The 17090-nt window shown below is 38.4% G+C and overlaps 1 protein-coding gene across 1 annotated transcript; it reads left to right on the forward strand.

Annotated features, from left to right (window-relative positions):
- Nucleotides 1-1086: 1086 nt before the first annotated feature.
- Nucleotides 1087-14328, forward strand: LOC117303835 (short transient receptor potential channel 4-like). The gene is made up of 14 exons (XM_033788223.1): nt 1087-1723; nt 2042-2166; nt 2647-2754; nt 3166-3450; nt 3739-3846; nt 4428-4615; nt 5755-5882; nt 7418-7557; nt 8251-8822; nt 9375-9570; nt 10310-10489; nt 11401-11439; nt 11624-11745; nt 12402-14328. Exons 1-14 carry the CDS (start codon nt 1396-1398, stop codon nt 14041-14043), a joined length of 4161 nt encoding a protein of 1386 aa, XP_033644114.1. The 5' UTR covers nt 1087-1395; the 3' UTR covers nt 14044-14328.
- The last annotated feature ends 2762 nt before the right edge of the window (nt 14329-17090 follow it).

The raw sequence follows: 17090 nt of genomic DNA on the forward strand, positions 1-17090 counted from the left end.
ATCTGCCCACAGTTGCGCAGTTCAAGGGAGCCATCAGTGCCTAATTAATCATGCAACTAATTTGTAATTGGCACCAACTGTAAATTTGACAGCACCACACCCATTATGTCCACCAACTGAGTCATATCACACACAACTCGTTTAGTTGCTGAAAGGCGTTAGATAGATAGAAAGTCAAAACAAAAAAAAAATAAAAAAATGTCATAAACTGGTGAGGCACAAACTGACACCGACTGTCATAACGTGCTATAATGCACGTAGGCACACTGAGGGCTAACGTTTCCCCAGATTTGTCTTTTGAATCAAACAATTTGTAATTATGGTTCAAGAATTGGTCCAGTCCTCGATCACATTTTGAAAAGACTCTGACAACATACAAGGTCAATCGAGAATTTGTTTTTTTTTGTCTGTGACTGCAGGTTTTATGCCTTTGTGGATAATCCGTCCTACTTTGATAACCCGTAATCTTTGTAATGGGTTTGTTCATCCGTCAAGTTTTTTAAAACACATTTTGAGGAATTTGAGGTCAAGTGAACTTTGTTTGTGTGATGGGCACTGCAAACAAATTGGGAAAAGTTGAAACCAAGGGTGTTGTAGAACCCGAAGAGAGAATAAAAACTAAGATCTTATTATATAGGTTGTAAAAATAACACCAATGTAGGCCTACCTTTTTTGGCAGTGTTTATTTAAACACCCATGGTGTCAATTTTAACACCCAAGTTATTGCAAGGTGAATGCTTGTTAGAGTCACTGATTTTAAGAAAGTATTTTGTATTGATGTACTCCGGAAATCCAGAATTTAAATTTTTCATTAACGTAACTGGTCATTCTAATTGCGGGCTTTTGGAAGAAAATCATAGTGTCGAACTCATCATTGGTTGTTTTTGTGCTGGTCCTTTAAGTGTGTGTGGAGATAAGGTTAATACATTAAGTCATGAGATATCAGACCAACAAGCATGCATTGAATGTAGTTGACTGAATATTTTGTGACCAGACTGAAAATGTTTACGAAGTAAAGCGTTCACAGGTTTTTGTTTCGTTGGATTCCTAGACGTTACTTCATTCCAAACCGTTAATTTGTTTTTCTCTACCGTGGTCGGATGCACCCTTTTTAATTCTCGCGGAACCGTGAGATTTTTTTAATACAAAAACATGACCTTGGCGCACTCTGCGAGGTATTTACCTAAATCGAGGTCTGAACTCGATCGTACCTGTACGTATTATTACAACACAACATCAACTTTTAACACAGAAAGCAACTGCAGTTCATGGACGAAAATAAAATAATAAAGTTGTTTGAGTGTTTTGACGTAAACAATGCAGGAAGTTATGCGTTTCGACTTGTGACATGATCGGGAAATTATACAGGAAACTTTTTGAGGGGATCGAAACAAAATGGATGACGATGAACAGGCCATCGAACTGTTAGACAGGAATAACGGTGTTATTGAGAACGGTACTATACCGACCGAGGACGTGTACGCCGAGCGCACCGTACCCGCCCAGTCTGTACCGTCTCCCGACGCGGAGACCTACCTAAGAGAGAAGGGCGAACGCGGCGAGGAAGCACGTTACGATGCCATTAGCAAGCTGGCCGGTACGGGGAACGGGCTGAAGCTTCAAGATTTGTTGACGGAATGGAAAGAACATGGCTGGTTGCGGGATTGGAGAAACGAAGAGGATTTGACGCTTTATGCTGACGCCATCACGGATGGGTATATAGGCAAGTGTCCAATTTATTTTTTTAATTTTAGTAACTTTGACACAATATTATAGGATTTGAGGCATTGCATGGTGAGGTATCAATATATACTTGGTTTGCGGTCGACCGTATTGTTCGCAAAATAAAAGGAAAACCACGCAAATTCGAGGAATGTTTGTGTGGTTGATTGTATTCTACCTTTAACAAATCTTTGTAACTATATGGAATTTATAACAAACACCTTTCTAAGACCAACTCGCCCGATCCAAGGCAACGTGTCCCTATAATAAGTCAAGTCTCTAAAACTAAACATCGTTCATGTCTCATGTTTTTTTGCAGATGTAATAAACGTGCTTCTCATGTTCCACATACCCCTCGGTGACGCATTGATACGTGCAATAGACGTGGGGTTTGACGAAGCAGTCACGGTGATATGTCATTATCTCCAAGAACCGGACCAAGAGGTATTCAGGTTTAAAACATTACCCAATTCAATTCAATTCAATATTGGTTTATTTTCATATAAAAATACAAGACCAAATAAAAAGTCATAGACTAATGGCATTTGGTTAACAAAAAATTACATCAAAAATATATGTACAAGTATACATGAAAAAACAATAAACATCTAAACGCACACAACTTCGTGTGGCATGGGTGTTTTTTTCTTTCATCATTATCTCGCAAGTTCGAAGACCAATTGAATTAAAATGTTCACAGATTTGTTATTTTATGCATATGTTGGAGTACAGCAAGTGAGAAGACTGGTCTTTGACAATTACCAATAGTGTCCAGTGTCTTTAATTCAAACGTAGTCCCATCATACCTTGCAGGAAAATACTGTATGCTGAAGCAGCAAGTGACGGATATAAGCGCTATTATAAGAAGTTTCTATTAAAAAGATTTATAATGACTTACCAATTTACTTATGCTTGCTCCTGAAGGATATACGAGAATCCATCCTGACCGATAGTTGTGATAATGATGATTTTCATCCAGCCATTACACCTTTGGTTCTGGCAGCTCAGCGTAACAACTTTGACGCTGTTAAGGTAGGACATATCTAAACTTCAGTTAAATAAAAGGCAAAACAATTTCAGATTTCTCAGATTCAAATATTTCAGTGAGAAATTATCTCTTTCTCAAAAGCTATTTTACTTTGTTTCTCACAATGTTTTTTAGTCAGCATCTCTCCGTTGCCCGTTATTTATTCTAATATAAATTCTGAGTACAGATTTAACCATAAGTTTCTTAATAGTCTCAGCTCAATTTGGGCATTTTCCGATTTGTTCGTCTACGATCATGCCCCAGAACACCCATGTTGCTTAAGTCAGCATCAATCTTAGATCAATTTGAGCAATTGGGAAAACAACTCGTCTCGATCACGCTGATATTCAACTACCTGCTTCATATATTTTAGTATACATATCTCAGCTAATTGGTACCTTTATATCAATTCTCAGTTACTGGTCGGACTCGGTGACAAGCTTGACGAGCCGAACATCACACGGGGCGATGTGACCTTAACCCAAGCCGTATCCACCCTCCACATCTACCGCGCCCTCTCCCAGCCCGCCTACGTCTTGGCCACCCAGGTGGACGTCTTCGGCCACGCCTTCGAGATGAGCAAGAAACTCCGGACTCTGAGTGCGATGTGGGAGGACTTCGGTGCCGAGTATGAGGAGATGGCGAGAGGCATTGAAGTGTTTGCCGGTGAGATGCTGGGAGAGTCCAGTTCGACCGAAGAGGTAATTATAATGAGACAGGTGTAGTCTCTACTGACGATGACTAGAGCGAACTAATGTGCTCTTAACACGATAGTTTCGTTTTCATCACAAAATTGTTTGTATTGATATACCTTTTTCGATGTGGTACACGCTATTCTTTGACATGTAATAGCTAAGGTCTGCTGTAAGTATCCACATATAGGGCATATATTACACTGCTCTGTATGGACATTAGTCATATGCCTACCCAAATACATAAATTTTTCTTCATTTTTACTGTGGAATTTTAACACAAATTAATATTTTCAGATTCTTGCGCTGTTTCGCTACCACAACACGGATAAGTACCGGAATGTTGAAGGCAAACAACATCCATTGGCTAAGCTGTTCGAGGCAATTAACTACAAACAGAAAGAGGTACTGCACCTTGGGGTTTTGACTATTAATAATTAAAGACTGTGGACACTATTGGTAATTGTTAAAAACCAGTCGTCTCACTTGCTGTAGCTCAACATATGCACAAAATAACAAACCTGTGAAAATTTGAATTCAACTGGTTGTCGAAGCTGCGAGATAATAATGAAAGAAAAAAACACCATTGTCACACGAAGTTGTGTGCTTTCATATGCTTGATTTCGAGACCTCAAATTCTAAATTTTGAGGTATCGAAATCAACTTCTTAAAAACCTCTTTTTTCTCTCCGCACATGGCCCAATTTCATAAAGCTGTTTTTGCAGAAAATACCGCTTGAAAAAAAAAATAATAATAATAATTTTCAATTAATTGAGTCGGCACCAGCCACAACATACAAACTATAATGTAATTATTTTGGGCTAGTAGCCTGATTCTGCTAAGCAATACTATTATGTGTTTAGCGAGTTTTTTTGTGCTTACATGCTTTATGAAATTGGGCCAAGTTCATTGCCCATCCTCATTCCCATTTATATTGTTCTTTTCAGTTCATAGCTCATCCTCATCCCCATTATTGTTCTTTTCAGTTCATAGCTCATCCTCATTCCCAGAAGGCTATCATTGCGCAGTTCTACCAGAATCTTCTGAGCTGGAACGAGAAGGGTGTCCTGCATCAAATTTTGCTCGCACTTTTGGTCATTCTGGGGTATCCAATCATCTGCATGCTCTACATAGTCTTCCCGTTCCCAAAGGTTGTGAAGTTCACCAGACTGCCGTGAGTGTGACACGTTAGGCCAAAAAAAAACCCCAAAACATTGATCGTCCCCTCCCTCATCCTTGTTTGAGGCCGCATACTTTTTTTTTACTTTCTTGTTTTTCCACCTTTTCTTTAACAAAAAAGACAAATTTTCTGTGTATTTCTCATTAAACTTAGCCTACTAATCTTTTAAGAACTTGTAACTACATATAAAGTAAGTAGTGACTTTTAAACTGAAGAATTGGTGGCCAATTTGAATAAACATGGTTGTCAGCCACCTTTGGAAGAAGAAAAAATGTAAAAAAATAAAAATGCCCTCATCCTCCTCTTTAAAAAAAACCCCGAACTCAACTGGTATTTCTTTTTACCTGGCCTTAGCTATAGGTACACACTTTTTCACAATGGTAGACATTTGCCCTATGTTTAAAAAAAACGGTTTGATGTACGATCGGCCCCCGGGCCACAGAAATGTAAATATCAAGTTTAAACCCTCCCAAGGGCATTCATATAATGCATTTTGATCCCTTTTATAGACACGTTCACTTGTAATGATATGTAATCGGACTACTCATAATGTAAACTTACAATACACCAAAAGGTAAACTTTTGACTTCCTTAAAAAAAACTGTGCCGTCATTGTCACGGTTCAATTCAGTAGGCCTACACTAAAAAGTCACGTTGAGGTTTAGGATGGACACATTTACTAGGGTAGGCCTATTACTTTGTGTAGATTTGTATATTTGCACCGAAATCAAACATTGCAGTTTTACCTAAAAAAGGCTAATTCAACTCTTCTTGTTTTGAGGCCAACTGTAAAAAAAGTATTATTCTTTTGCAACTTCAATGACCAATATTGAGCCCAATTTTTCACAGTTTTTTTGGGGGATGCACCAAGTGAGAATACTGGTCTTTGACAATGACTACCAGGTAGTGTCCGGGGTGGATTTCACAAAGAGTTAAGACTAGTCTCATCTTGAATTTGGTTGTGGTGCCCATTAGGACTTTGAATATCTCCTAAGACTAGTCCAAAAAGACTAGTCCTACATTAGGACATTATTCCCAACTCTTTGTGAAATTGACCCCGGTGCCTTTACACTGACCATTACCAAGCGTTCTGATAAACAGTACTGATGAATTCTGATCTTTCTTTCTGACAGGTATGTAATGATGTTGATGAAGGCAGGGTCTGGCTTCACCTTTTTGGTGTTTGTCATCGCAGCTAGCGTCATAGATAACCCTGAAACAATAGACACCCTCCATTGGCTCATTCTTATTTGGATTATAGGTAAGTGATATATCCAACCCGTTTTGGGACTTCGATATTGGCTGGCTGGTAATTTAAGATTTTGCATAGCTGAATGTCAAACTCCTTAGCTATATTATGGCCAAAGTTGTTTCTTGTAAGTTTGTGTGGCAGGATATTGCTCTCAACGGAGATTCCGTCCTCCTTATGGCGAACTGTGCATATATTTTTTGCCGATAGCGCCCTCTTTCGAATCTTCTCCTGCAGCCCATACTAATTTCCCATGATGGGGGACATCCTTGCGGACAGATTTTCCTGTGACACCTGCTCGAATATACTTTTAATCGCGCAAAACTCTAGTGATTATAGTGGTGCTAGCAAAAAATGTCATTATTTAGACCAGCACATGACGTGCATGCACCACGTTACTCCACGGTAACGCCCACATACTCATGCCTCCCAAAACGCGCGCGTACAAAGGTATTTTGGAAGTAGGCCTAGTCTTTATTACAATCCAATTTAATAGAGCAGGTGTCCTAGGGAAATCTGCGTCCTCTTGGAGCCTCAGTACCCCACTTGGTGTTGTGCGCCCTCAAGCGTTGCTGTGGCTTACAACACTGTTGTAACTTGTTGTGCGCGACGTTTGATCTCTTCGTTTTGGCATGAAGGAACAGGTTTTGGTGAGTCCCAAGCACTCTGAACAATTCCTTGTTCGTGTTTATCAACTTGGAGGGATATCTTGGTATACAGGTACTTTATTATGATGTTTTGTTTTAAATCTTTCATAGTTCCATATATTTTTGGGGGGGTTGGATGCGGTTAGTGATCGACTGTTTGTTATGATCATCATTATGATGTTGTATTGTTGTGTAGTCAATGCTGATTAATTTACAATGTAATGTTCTGTTGTGTGCTACTTTTGCGCAGTTCGCGCCTGCGATGATTGTATGAAATGTACGATTGTATACTGAGCTGTGTACACATTTAATCATCATTCCTACAGGAAGTCCAGATTCTGTAGCTAAAATGTGACGACAAAACAAAAAACATTAGTCAGGCCCCAAAACATTGGTCATGCCAATTTTAGAAGTGAAGTTAGGTCTAGGATCGTCATGACATCAAGGGGATGGGGTCTGGGGCCAGCTAATAAAAGCAAGGGCCTGTGATTGTTTTTTTAAATCTTGATGCTCTGTTGTGCAATATGTAGTAACTCCGGCCAGCAAATTAGTTATGAAATTTATAGTTGCGTTACCCGCTGCTAAAACATAGGATTCGAATTGCCTCTAGTTACCGGGCAATCTCGGAAGTCTAGTTGGTAAGACACTGCTCTAGAATTGCAAGGGTCATGGGTTCCAATCCCACTCGAGTAATGCCTTTGATATTTTTTAACAGGGTTTGGGGAAGTACTGAGTTTACAGGGCTAACACACATCGGTGTATGGGTAACTAAAATTAAAAATGATTTTTATTGGTTTACTCTCTAATAAATTGATGCATTTTTCTAATGTTTCCCCATATTATTATAAACGATTGTTTGTTTTTCTCTGTTTCTCCTGCCCATCTCCCCCCATCCCCAAGGTTTAATGTGGATGCATATCAAGATCATAATGAAACAAGGAAGAGCGAGTTACATATCAGACAGTTCCAATATCCACGAGGCAGTTATTATAATACTTTATCTCACAGTGTTCTTTCTACAGTGGAGTGGGAGATTTGATGTAAGCTTCCACATTCTGTAATCTTTTTTTTCCATAATGTTTTCCCTTTCCACATTCTGTTTTCCCTTTCCACATTCTGTAATGTTTTTCCCTTTCCACATTTTGTAATGTTTTCCCTTTCCACATTCTATAATGTTTTTCCCTTTCAACATTTTGTAATGTTTTTCCCTTTCCACATTTTGTAATGTTTTCCCTTTCCACATTCTGTAATGTTTTTCCCTTTCCACATTCTGTAATGTTTTTCCCTTTCCACATTCTGCAATGTTTTTCCCTTTCCATATTCTGTAGCCTAATGTTTTCCCTTTCCACATTCTGTAATGTTTTTCCCTTTTCATATTCTGTAATGTTTTCCCTTTCCACATTCTGTAATGTTTTCCCATTCCACATTCTGTAATATTTTTCCCTTTCCACATTCTGTAATGCTTTCCCTTTCCATATTCTGTAATGTTTTCCCTTTCAGATTCTGTAATATTATTTCCTTTCCACATTCTGTGGCAGTCGGTTTTCTATTTCCACAATCTCTGGCAGGAAAAACTGTTGAACTATGGTTAAAAACTTGGTTAAAAACTGAGATGGAGCAGAATGCATTTCAAGAAAGTTAGCTTTAAGTTTTGAAAAACCCCTATGAGATAAAGTTTTGAAATCACTCTGAGATATTTGTTGTACATAAATTTTGTATGATTTTCCTTTCAGCTGGTGCAGTTTGTTCGGCCACAAGTTTATAATCGCTCTACCCGTGACGATATAACATTTGCAGACAACGAACCGAACTCCAATGTCCAAAGCCATGTAACTTCAGTCCTTAAGGGTCTTCAGGGAAGACTGAACAGAACGATCATAGAGGGCGTGTCCGGGATCATTGCTAACACGCTCTCTCACTGTCGCCAAGTTGGCTCCCTGAGCGACGTTGTTGACTCGGGTGCAGCAGCATCTGTCCTACCACCTGCGCTTCAAGAATATTTGGAGTACGACGCGTACCAGCCGACGCTGGTAGCCGAGACGTTGTTCGGGGTGACCATAACAGTGTCATTCCTCCGTCTTTTGAACTTGCTTCTAGTCAGCGAATCCGTGGGTCCGCTGCGCATCTCCCTCGGAGCGATGACTGGAGACATCTTAAAGTTCCTTGTAATCTTCCTGGCTATTTGGTTCGCTTTCGGAATCGGTCTTTATCGGAACTTCTACTCGGCTGGACAATCGGCGATGCGGGCATGCGCTGGGGAAGGGAGCGAACCTGCTGATTGTCATACACTGGTTGGTTTTTCCTCGTAAGTACAAAAGTTTTTATTTTTGTTCAGCTTAAGGCTGTTGCTATCGGCTGCTATCGGCTGTTGCTATCAGCTTAAGGCTGTTGCTATCGGCCTAAGGCTGTTGCTATCGGCTGCCATGATGTTGAAGAATAAGCCTCTAAGTCAGCCATACCACTTCTAAGCCCATCAATTTGAACACTGCCATCTCCCATATACCCAGTTTCTGGGTACGATTAGGGATGTAAATCATTTCTAATTATAGCTCCATTAGGAAAGTTGCTTCAATAATACATCCCATTTGACTGGCAACTTACACCTGTCATCTGCATGTAATTCCTTTTCCGAAGGGTGTACTACAAAGCAGTAGTGATGCTTACTATCCTAGCCAATTTAAAAAAATGCTCAACCAGTAAACTTATTGACCCAAATGCTTTAACGATAACACACCCAGGCAGTGAAAAGGATGCATACTTTCTAAGTTTTTAGGGCCAAACTCAAAAATTTTTTAAAGGAGCTTTTGAGAAGTTAATTTTTAATTGATCAGGTTTCTCCCCTGGAATTTTCCTGCAGATTTACTGGTGGCATGCACGATTTGTACTGGTCGCTGTTCGGCATGATAGGTACAAATATCCTCGTGCTTCCTGCAAAACAGTCTGTTGCCGAAACCGCAGGCACCGCCCTCTATGTCTGCTATCACATTGTCGCGGTACTCGTCCTACTAAACGCCCTCATTGGTATGCTGTCAAATACGTACAACATAGTGGAGGTAAGAATCAGAGAAGAGTTTTCTCACAGAGATGCAGCCTTTTCACTTCAAGGCAGTGGACACTATTGGTAATTACTCAAAATAATTGTTAGCATAAAAACTTGCATGGTAACAAGCAATAAAGAGCTGTTGATAGTATCAAACATTGTGAGAAACGACTCTCTCTGAAGTAATATAGCTTTTGAGAAAGACGTAATTTCTCACTCAAATAATTAAAGGCTTATTGGGCATCTGAAAGCATACAAAGTTGTGCAACTAAGATGTTTTTTCTTTCATTAATTTCTTGCAACTTCGATGACCAATTGAGCCAAAATGTTTACAGGTTTGTTATTTAAAGAGGGAGCCGTTTTATACTTTCAGTTGGTCGTCGAAATTGCGAGATAATAATGAAAGAAGAAAACCCTTGTCACACGAAGTTATGTGCTTTCAGATGCTTGATTTTGAGACCTCAAATTCTAAATCTGAGGTCCCGAAATCAAATTTGTGGAAAATTACTTCTTTCTCAAAAACCACGTTACTTCAGAGGGAGCTGTTTCTCACAATGTTTAATACTATCAACCTCTCCCCATTACTCGTAACCAAGTAAGGTTTCATGCTCGTAGTTATTTTGAGTACTTACCAATAGTGTCATCTGCCTTTAAAAGTAAACGCATTACACCACGGCTTGTCAAAATTAAAAACTTGTCATTTTGATTACGTTCAGCTAAGTCACAACTTATATATTTTTAAATGCCTACAGGAAGATGCTGACACTGAGTGGAAATTTCATCGTGCCACCGTTTGGGCGACTTATCTACGCCCAGTGGGTACTCTCCCACCACCCTTCAACCTTATCCCATCCACCAAGAGTATCTACAGGCTGCTTCAGTACACCATTGCGCAGTGGGTGCCGAGCTTCAAGCGAGAAGTTGTTTGCCAGGTAAGTTAAGTAGTATATTTCATAACAGTGTAATAATCCGTACAAGACTGGTTCCTATTTCGAATAGATTAACAGCATAGAGCTACATTGTTATTTATCTTTTGTAATAACAGGAAGAGGTGATCGGGCTTGTACGCCAGCCGATCCCAGTACCTTTGGTTCAGGTGCTCTATCGAAGTGAATATTCCCTACTGACTAATTAATCCTACATGGGAGTGTAAGGTCAAAGCTCGTCATGTCACTTGTGCTCTGAAGCAACGTCTTTGACAGTGTGCTTTTCTTCACTCCCCGCCACAAGGGTGCATCCCACTTAATTTTAGAAAAATAGAGAGTCAGCTTAATTAATGTTTTGTAGGTCCTCAAAACATGATGTTATACACAGATTTGTGTACAAGTTTTGCCCAAAATGTGACCTGGGAATCGTTAACTTTCAACTAGAGTTACTACTTGGATGGTATAGGTCCTGACAAAATTGGCCAAGAGGTGTAAGGATATTTTTCAAGTATGCTGCTCGGACGTTTGGTGTTGGGTGTTTTTTTAATCAAGGAAGAAACATTTTGCACAGTATTCTATGGAAGTTTAATTTAGTGGGGTGCACCTATGAGTACAATGTGAATGGCCTCTTAAAAGGATTATTCTTACTCTAAAGGCCGGTTTATAGTCGGTCGCGGGATGGTCCACGATGGTCGGGCAATGGAAGTCTTGACGCGGGATCATAAAAAGACACATTTTTCAGGACTCAGCGATGACTATAAACTGTTTTGCCTGTCAAAATTTCCACCGCGGGACTGACTATAAATCGGCCTTAAAACAGATTAACATGAACCAGAGGTATGGAAATCTTGCAACCAGCAAATTTCTTTGAGAACAATTAAACTCTTAACAAGTTCTTTTTTATGTATTCACTCTAGAGGGAGATTTACAACGAAAAGGAGATCGATGATTACATGGTGAGTGGTTATTGTATAATCAGTTAGATAGTGACCGAAAGAAAGATTACTCCTTGCACAAATCACAGTGCACTTCATGCGCCTATAGTGCCCGTGTTCTTCTTTGAGCACCTTATTAGGTGGATTAAGCGCAATATAAATTTTCCTTATTTGTTACATCTTGATTATTTTCTTACAACCCTAGAGAGTCATGAAGCTGGTCAGTAGTCGTTACATCCAGGGTAACCTCTCGACAGAATCTCAAGCGTTGGAAGGTGTAAGACCGAGGGATCTCAACGCACTCAGGAATGACATTCTGGCATTCAGGTAAACTAACATTCTAATTGGTTGGTAATGGGTTGTTGGTATGGGCTACAATCTGACAAATTAGTTCGATGGTTCTAATATTGACCTAAATATATGTTGCCGTGGCCGAGAGGAAGTGTCCTGGCCAAGCTGAATCGCGTGGCCGAGCCGTGAAGAGCACCGAATTCAAACTTTGGTGTTTCTGATCAGCAGAGTGTGGGTTTGAATCCCTATCCATGACACTTGTGTCCTTAAGCATGACACTTTTTACCATTGCTTCATTCTTCGGGTGGGACATAAAGCCGTTGGTCCCATGTGTTGTGTAACGTATGTAAAAGAACCCAGTGCACTTATTGAAAAGAGAAGGGGTTTTCAAGGCGCTTAGTAGGCCTATACATTTATACATACAGAAAGAGAGGTTATTTCAAGTTATGAATTCTGAGACCTAGATATGTGGCACCTTATAAGTGTTTACAAGGTGCTACTGCGCATTTAGTAGCAACAACCAGATAAAAAGGATCAGCTTTAGACAGAAAAGGCTTTTCACATGAACAAGACTGCAAAGGAATGCTGCACTTCCTTAAGCCTTTTCGCTATTAATCGCCAGTTATCTTTACCTTGTCTGTCTCTCCGCCACTTTTTTTTTGGTAACATGTGAGTTTGTCTTATTTCTTCAGATTCTTCGTACAGGACCGTTTAGGAAACATGAACACAACCCTCGGAGTTTCAAATGAGAAGTCTGGAAATATCAGACAGAAAGTGGAAGATCTCGATCCTCTCTCCGAAAAGGCTTCGGAGCTCGTCACGCAGTCTGGAGCTCTTACTGAACACATCGGAGAGCTCAACGACAAAACTGATAACTTGAACGTGAGGCAGGAGACGGAGATCTCCTGGAGGGAGCAAGAGTATCTCCAGAAGACCAAGACGATCGAAGAGCTACGGGAGGAGAATGAGCAGTTAAAGCGAGACCTCTCGAGGGAAATTACGGATTCCGCTGAGAAGACAAAGACACTGAACAAGGTTAGAGAAGACTTTGGGCAGTTGGAGGTAACCCTCTCACGGGAGAGAAATGAATCTCTTGAGAAGACGAACACAATAGAAGAACTAAGAGCCCAGATTGAAGATTTAGAGAGAAACCTTTCGATGGAAGTAATGCATTCCAGTGAGAAGACACAGTTAATAGACAAACTCCGAGGTGACAACGAACGGTTGGAGGAAGGTCTGTCAGCAGAAAGAAATGATTCTATCAGTAAGGCCAATGAGATTCAAGAACTGCTTGCAAATGTGAAGAAGTTGGAGAGTGATATCTCGAGGGAGGTCTTGAGAGCCAGTGAACAAGAACATATGGTAGACAAACTCCGAGATGATAATGAACGGTTGGAACACAGCCTTTTAGCTGAGAGGAATGATTGCGCTGATAAGGCGAAGACGATAGAAGGACTTCAAGCCAAGATTGACGGAATGATGGATTCCTCTGGAGACAGCGAGACGATAGAACAACTCCGGGCAGAGATTGAACGGTTGGAGGTCAACCTTATTTGGGAAAGGGCCGACTCTGTTGATAAAAAAAAAATTATAGATAGACTTCAGGGCGACTTGGATCAGGTACGAGAAGATCTGTCGACGGAGAGAACAGACTCCATTGCGAAAGCAAAGAAACTTGATGTCCTAGCAGATGAAATTGAGAAGTTAGAAGGGCTACATGCAGCCAACACTAAGGAGACTGCTCAAAAGCAAGATAGGATAGACCAGCTTCAGAAAGAGATTGAAAGTTTAAAAGAAAGTCTTTCTGACAGACGTAAGGACGCTTCTGAGAAAGATGAAAAGATGAAGGAACTCCGAGTCGCCAATGCCCGTTTGGAAGGCAGTCTCTCAGCAACAAGGACCAACTCAGTTGAGAGGACTCACACTATAGATAGACTCGAAGGTGAAATAAGGAGATTAGAAAGCAGTCTGTCGAGGAAAATTATTGAAGCAGTCCAAAAGAACCACACTTTAGAACAGCTCAAAGCCGAAAGCACGCGTGTAGAGGGCATGCTCTCAAGGAAAATTTTTAGTTGTACACAGAAGGATGCTACAATAGATGAACTCAAGGCAGAAAAGAATCGGCTGACGAGCAAGCTCTCCTTGGAAGTTAAAGATTCTGCGGGGAAGGCCAAGACAATTGAGGAGCTCAAAGTCGAGATGAAGCGGCTGAAGAACAGATTTTCGATGGAAATGCAGGAGAGGGATAAGCTGGAAGCCAGTCTAAGTGGCACTATTAAGAGTCTCCAAGATGAAGCTTCCAGGACGTCTTCATCAGGGACTGAAAGGAGATAAAGTTGAGCCAACTTCTTGTGATTTTAACCATTTCGGGGCCATGATGTCTTCAATATGATATGGTTGAAATTGCAAGGCTAACTATACCTTGTGATTTCATCAAAAATCAAGAAAAGTTGAGACAATTGTGATTTGTTAAAAAATTAGGCAATGATGGAGATAAATTGCGATTTTATCCAAAAGTTGAAAAGAAATTTGAAAATAGCAAGGATTTGGCCTAAGCCTTGTGATTTTATCGTAAATCAGGCACTAAAAATTATTTTTTTTGTCCAAAATTAGTCTTATTTAAAAATGAGGCAAAATTTAAGAAAATTGCAACGCGTAAGCCTTATGATTTGGTCAAAAATCAGGCAAAAATGAAAATGACTGCAAGGCTTGTGATTTTATCAAATGTGAGGGAAAAGTGATGGAAACTGCAAAGCTTAAGCCTTATGATAAATTCGGATAAATTGAAAAAATTGCAAGGGTTCATTTTTTGAAATAAAAAAATCGGGCAATAAGCAAATTGCAAGGCATAAGCCTTATTATTTTATCAAAAAATCAGGCAAACATCAAAGAATATTGCAAGGCTAAATTAAACCTTGTAATTTTAACAAAAAAATGGGCAAAAATGAAAAAAATTGCAAGTCATAAAAAAATCAGGCCAAAAACAGAGAATATTGCAAGGCCTTATGATTTTATCGAAAATTCAGGCAAAAATTAAGAAAATTGCAAGGCAGAAGCCTTTTGATTTTATCAAAAATCAGGCAAAAACAGAGAATATTCCAAGGCTATAGCCTTATGATTTCATAAAAAATTCAGGCAAAAATGAAGAAAATTGCAAGGCCTTATGATTTCATCAAAAATATGTCAAAAATGAAGAGTATTGCAAGGCTAAATTAAGCCTTGAAATCTAACCAAAAAACGGGCAAAAATGAAAAAAATTGCAAGGCTTAACCCTTATGATTTCATCAAAAATCAGGCAAAAGTGAAGAAATTGCAAGGCTATATATAGCCTCATGATTTCATCAAAAATCAGTCAAAAATGAAGAAAGTTGCAAGGCTATTATATAGCCTTATGATTTTAGCAAAAAATCAGGCAAAAATGAAGAAAATTGCATGGCTTAAGCCTTATGATTTGAAGAAAATTGCCTTATGATTTCATCAAAAATCAGGCAAAAATGAAGAAAATATAGCCTTATGATTTTATGAAAAAATCAGGCAAAAATGAAGAAAATTGCAAGGCTATAATAAGCCTTATAATTTCATCAAAAATGAAGAAAGTTGCAAGGCTTATGATTTTATGATTTTATCCTTATGATTTTAGCCTAATGATTTTTTTTAGCCTTTTTTTTTAGCCTTATGATTTTATCAAAAAATCAGTCAAAAATGAGGAAAATTGCAAAGGCTATAGCCTTATGATTTTATGAAAAAAATCAGGCAAAAATGAAGAAAATTGCAAGGCTATATATAGCCTTATGATTTTATCAAAAATGAAGAAAGTTGCAAGGCTATATAATAGCCTTATGATTTTATGAAAAAATCAGGCAAACTGAAGAAAATTGCAAGGCTATAGCCTTATGATTTTATCAAAAAATCAGGCAAAAATGAAGAAAATTGCAAGGCTATAGCCTTATGATTTTATCAAAAGAACAGTCAAAAATGAAGAAAATTGCAAGGCTATAGCCTTATGATTTCATCAAAAATCAGGCAAAGAAAATTGCAAGGCTATAATAGCCTTATGATTTCATCAAAAATGAAGAAAATTGCAAGGCTATAGCCTTATGATTTTATGAAAAAAATCAGGCAAAAATGAAGAAAATTGCAAGGCTATAGCCTTATGATTTCATCAAAAATCAGGCAAAGAAAATTGCAAGGCTATAATAGCCTTATGATTTTATCAAAAGAACAGTCAAAAATGAAGAAAGTTGCAAATCAGTCAAAAATGAAGAAAGTTGCAAGGCTATATAGCCTTATGATTTTATGAAAAAATCAGGCAAACTGAAGAAAATTGCAAGGCTATAGCCTTATGATTTTATCAAAAGAACAGTCAAAAATGAAGAAAATTGCAAGGCTATAGCCTTATGATTTTATCAAAAAATCAGTCAAAAATGAAGAAAGTTGCAAGGCTATAGCCTTATGATTTTATCAAAAAATCAGGCAAAAATGAAGAAAACTGCAAGGCTATAGCCTTATGATTTTATCAAAAGAACAGTCAAAAATGAAGAAAATTGAAAGGCTATAGCCTTATGATTTTATCAAAAAATCAGTCAAAAATGAAGAAAGTTGCAAGGCTATAGCCTTATGATTTTATCAAAAAATCAGTCAAAAATGAAGAAAGTTGCAAGGCTATAGCCTTATGATTTTATCAAAAAATTATAGCCTTATGATTTATGATTTTATCAAAAAATCAGTAAAAAATGAAGAAAGTTGCAAGGCTATAGCCTTATGATTTTATCAAAAGAACAGTCAAAAATGAAGAAAATTGCAAGGCTATAGCCTTATGATTTGATCAAAAGAACAGTGAAAAATGAAGAAAATTGCAAGGCTATAGCCTTATGATTTTATCAAAAAATCAGTCAAAAATGAAGAAAGTTGCAAGGCTATAGCCTTATGATTTTATCAAAAAATCAGTCAAAAATGAATAAAGTTGCAAGGCTATAGCCTTATGATTTTATCAAAAAATCAGTCAAAAATGAAGAAAGTTGCAAGGCTATAGCCTTATGATTTTATGAAAAAATCAGTCAAAAATGAAGAAAGTTGCAAGGCTATAGCCTTATGATTTTATCAAAAAATCAGTCAAAAATGAAGAAAGTTGCAAGGCTATAGCCTTATGATTTTATCAAAAGAACAGTCAAAAATGAAGAAAGTTGCAAATCAGTCAAAAATGAAGAAAGTTGCAAGGCTATAGCCTTATGATTTTATCAAAAGAACAGTCAAAAATGAAGAAAATTGCAAGGCTATAGCCTTATGATTTTATCAAAAAATCAGGCAAAAATGAAGAAAATTGCAAGGCTATAGCCTTATGATTTTATCAAAAAATCAGGCAAAAATGAAGAAAACTGCAA

This window comes from Asterias rubens, chromosome 20 (genome assembly GCF_902459465.1).
Source record: "Asterias rubens chromosome 20, eAstRub1.3, whole genome shotgun sequence".
Lineage (NCBI taxonomy): Eukaryota > Metazoa > Echinodermata > Asteroidea > Forcipulatida > Asteriidae > Asterias > Asterias rubens.

Excerpts from the sequence above, each read along its gene's own strand:
- LOC117303835 (XM_033788223.1), top strand. The coding sequence starts at position 1,396 with ATGGATGACGATGAACAGGCCATCGAACTGTTAGACAGGAATAACGGT. Across the intron at positions 1,724-2,041 it reads CATCACGGATGGGTATATAG|ATGTAATAAACGTGCTTCTC; the intron begins GCAAGTGTCCAA and ends GTTTTTTTGCAG. Across the intron at positions 11,746-12,401 it reads AATGACATTCTGGCATTCAG|ATTCTTCGTACAGGACCGTT; the intron begins GTAAACTAACAT and ends TTATTTCTTCAG.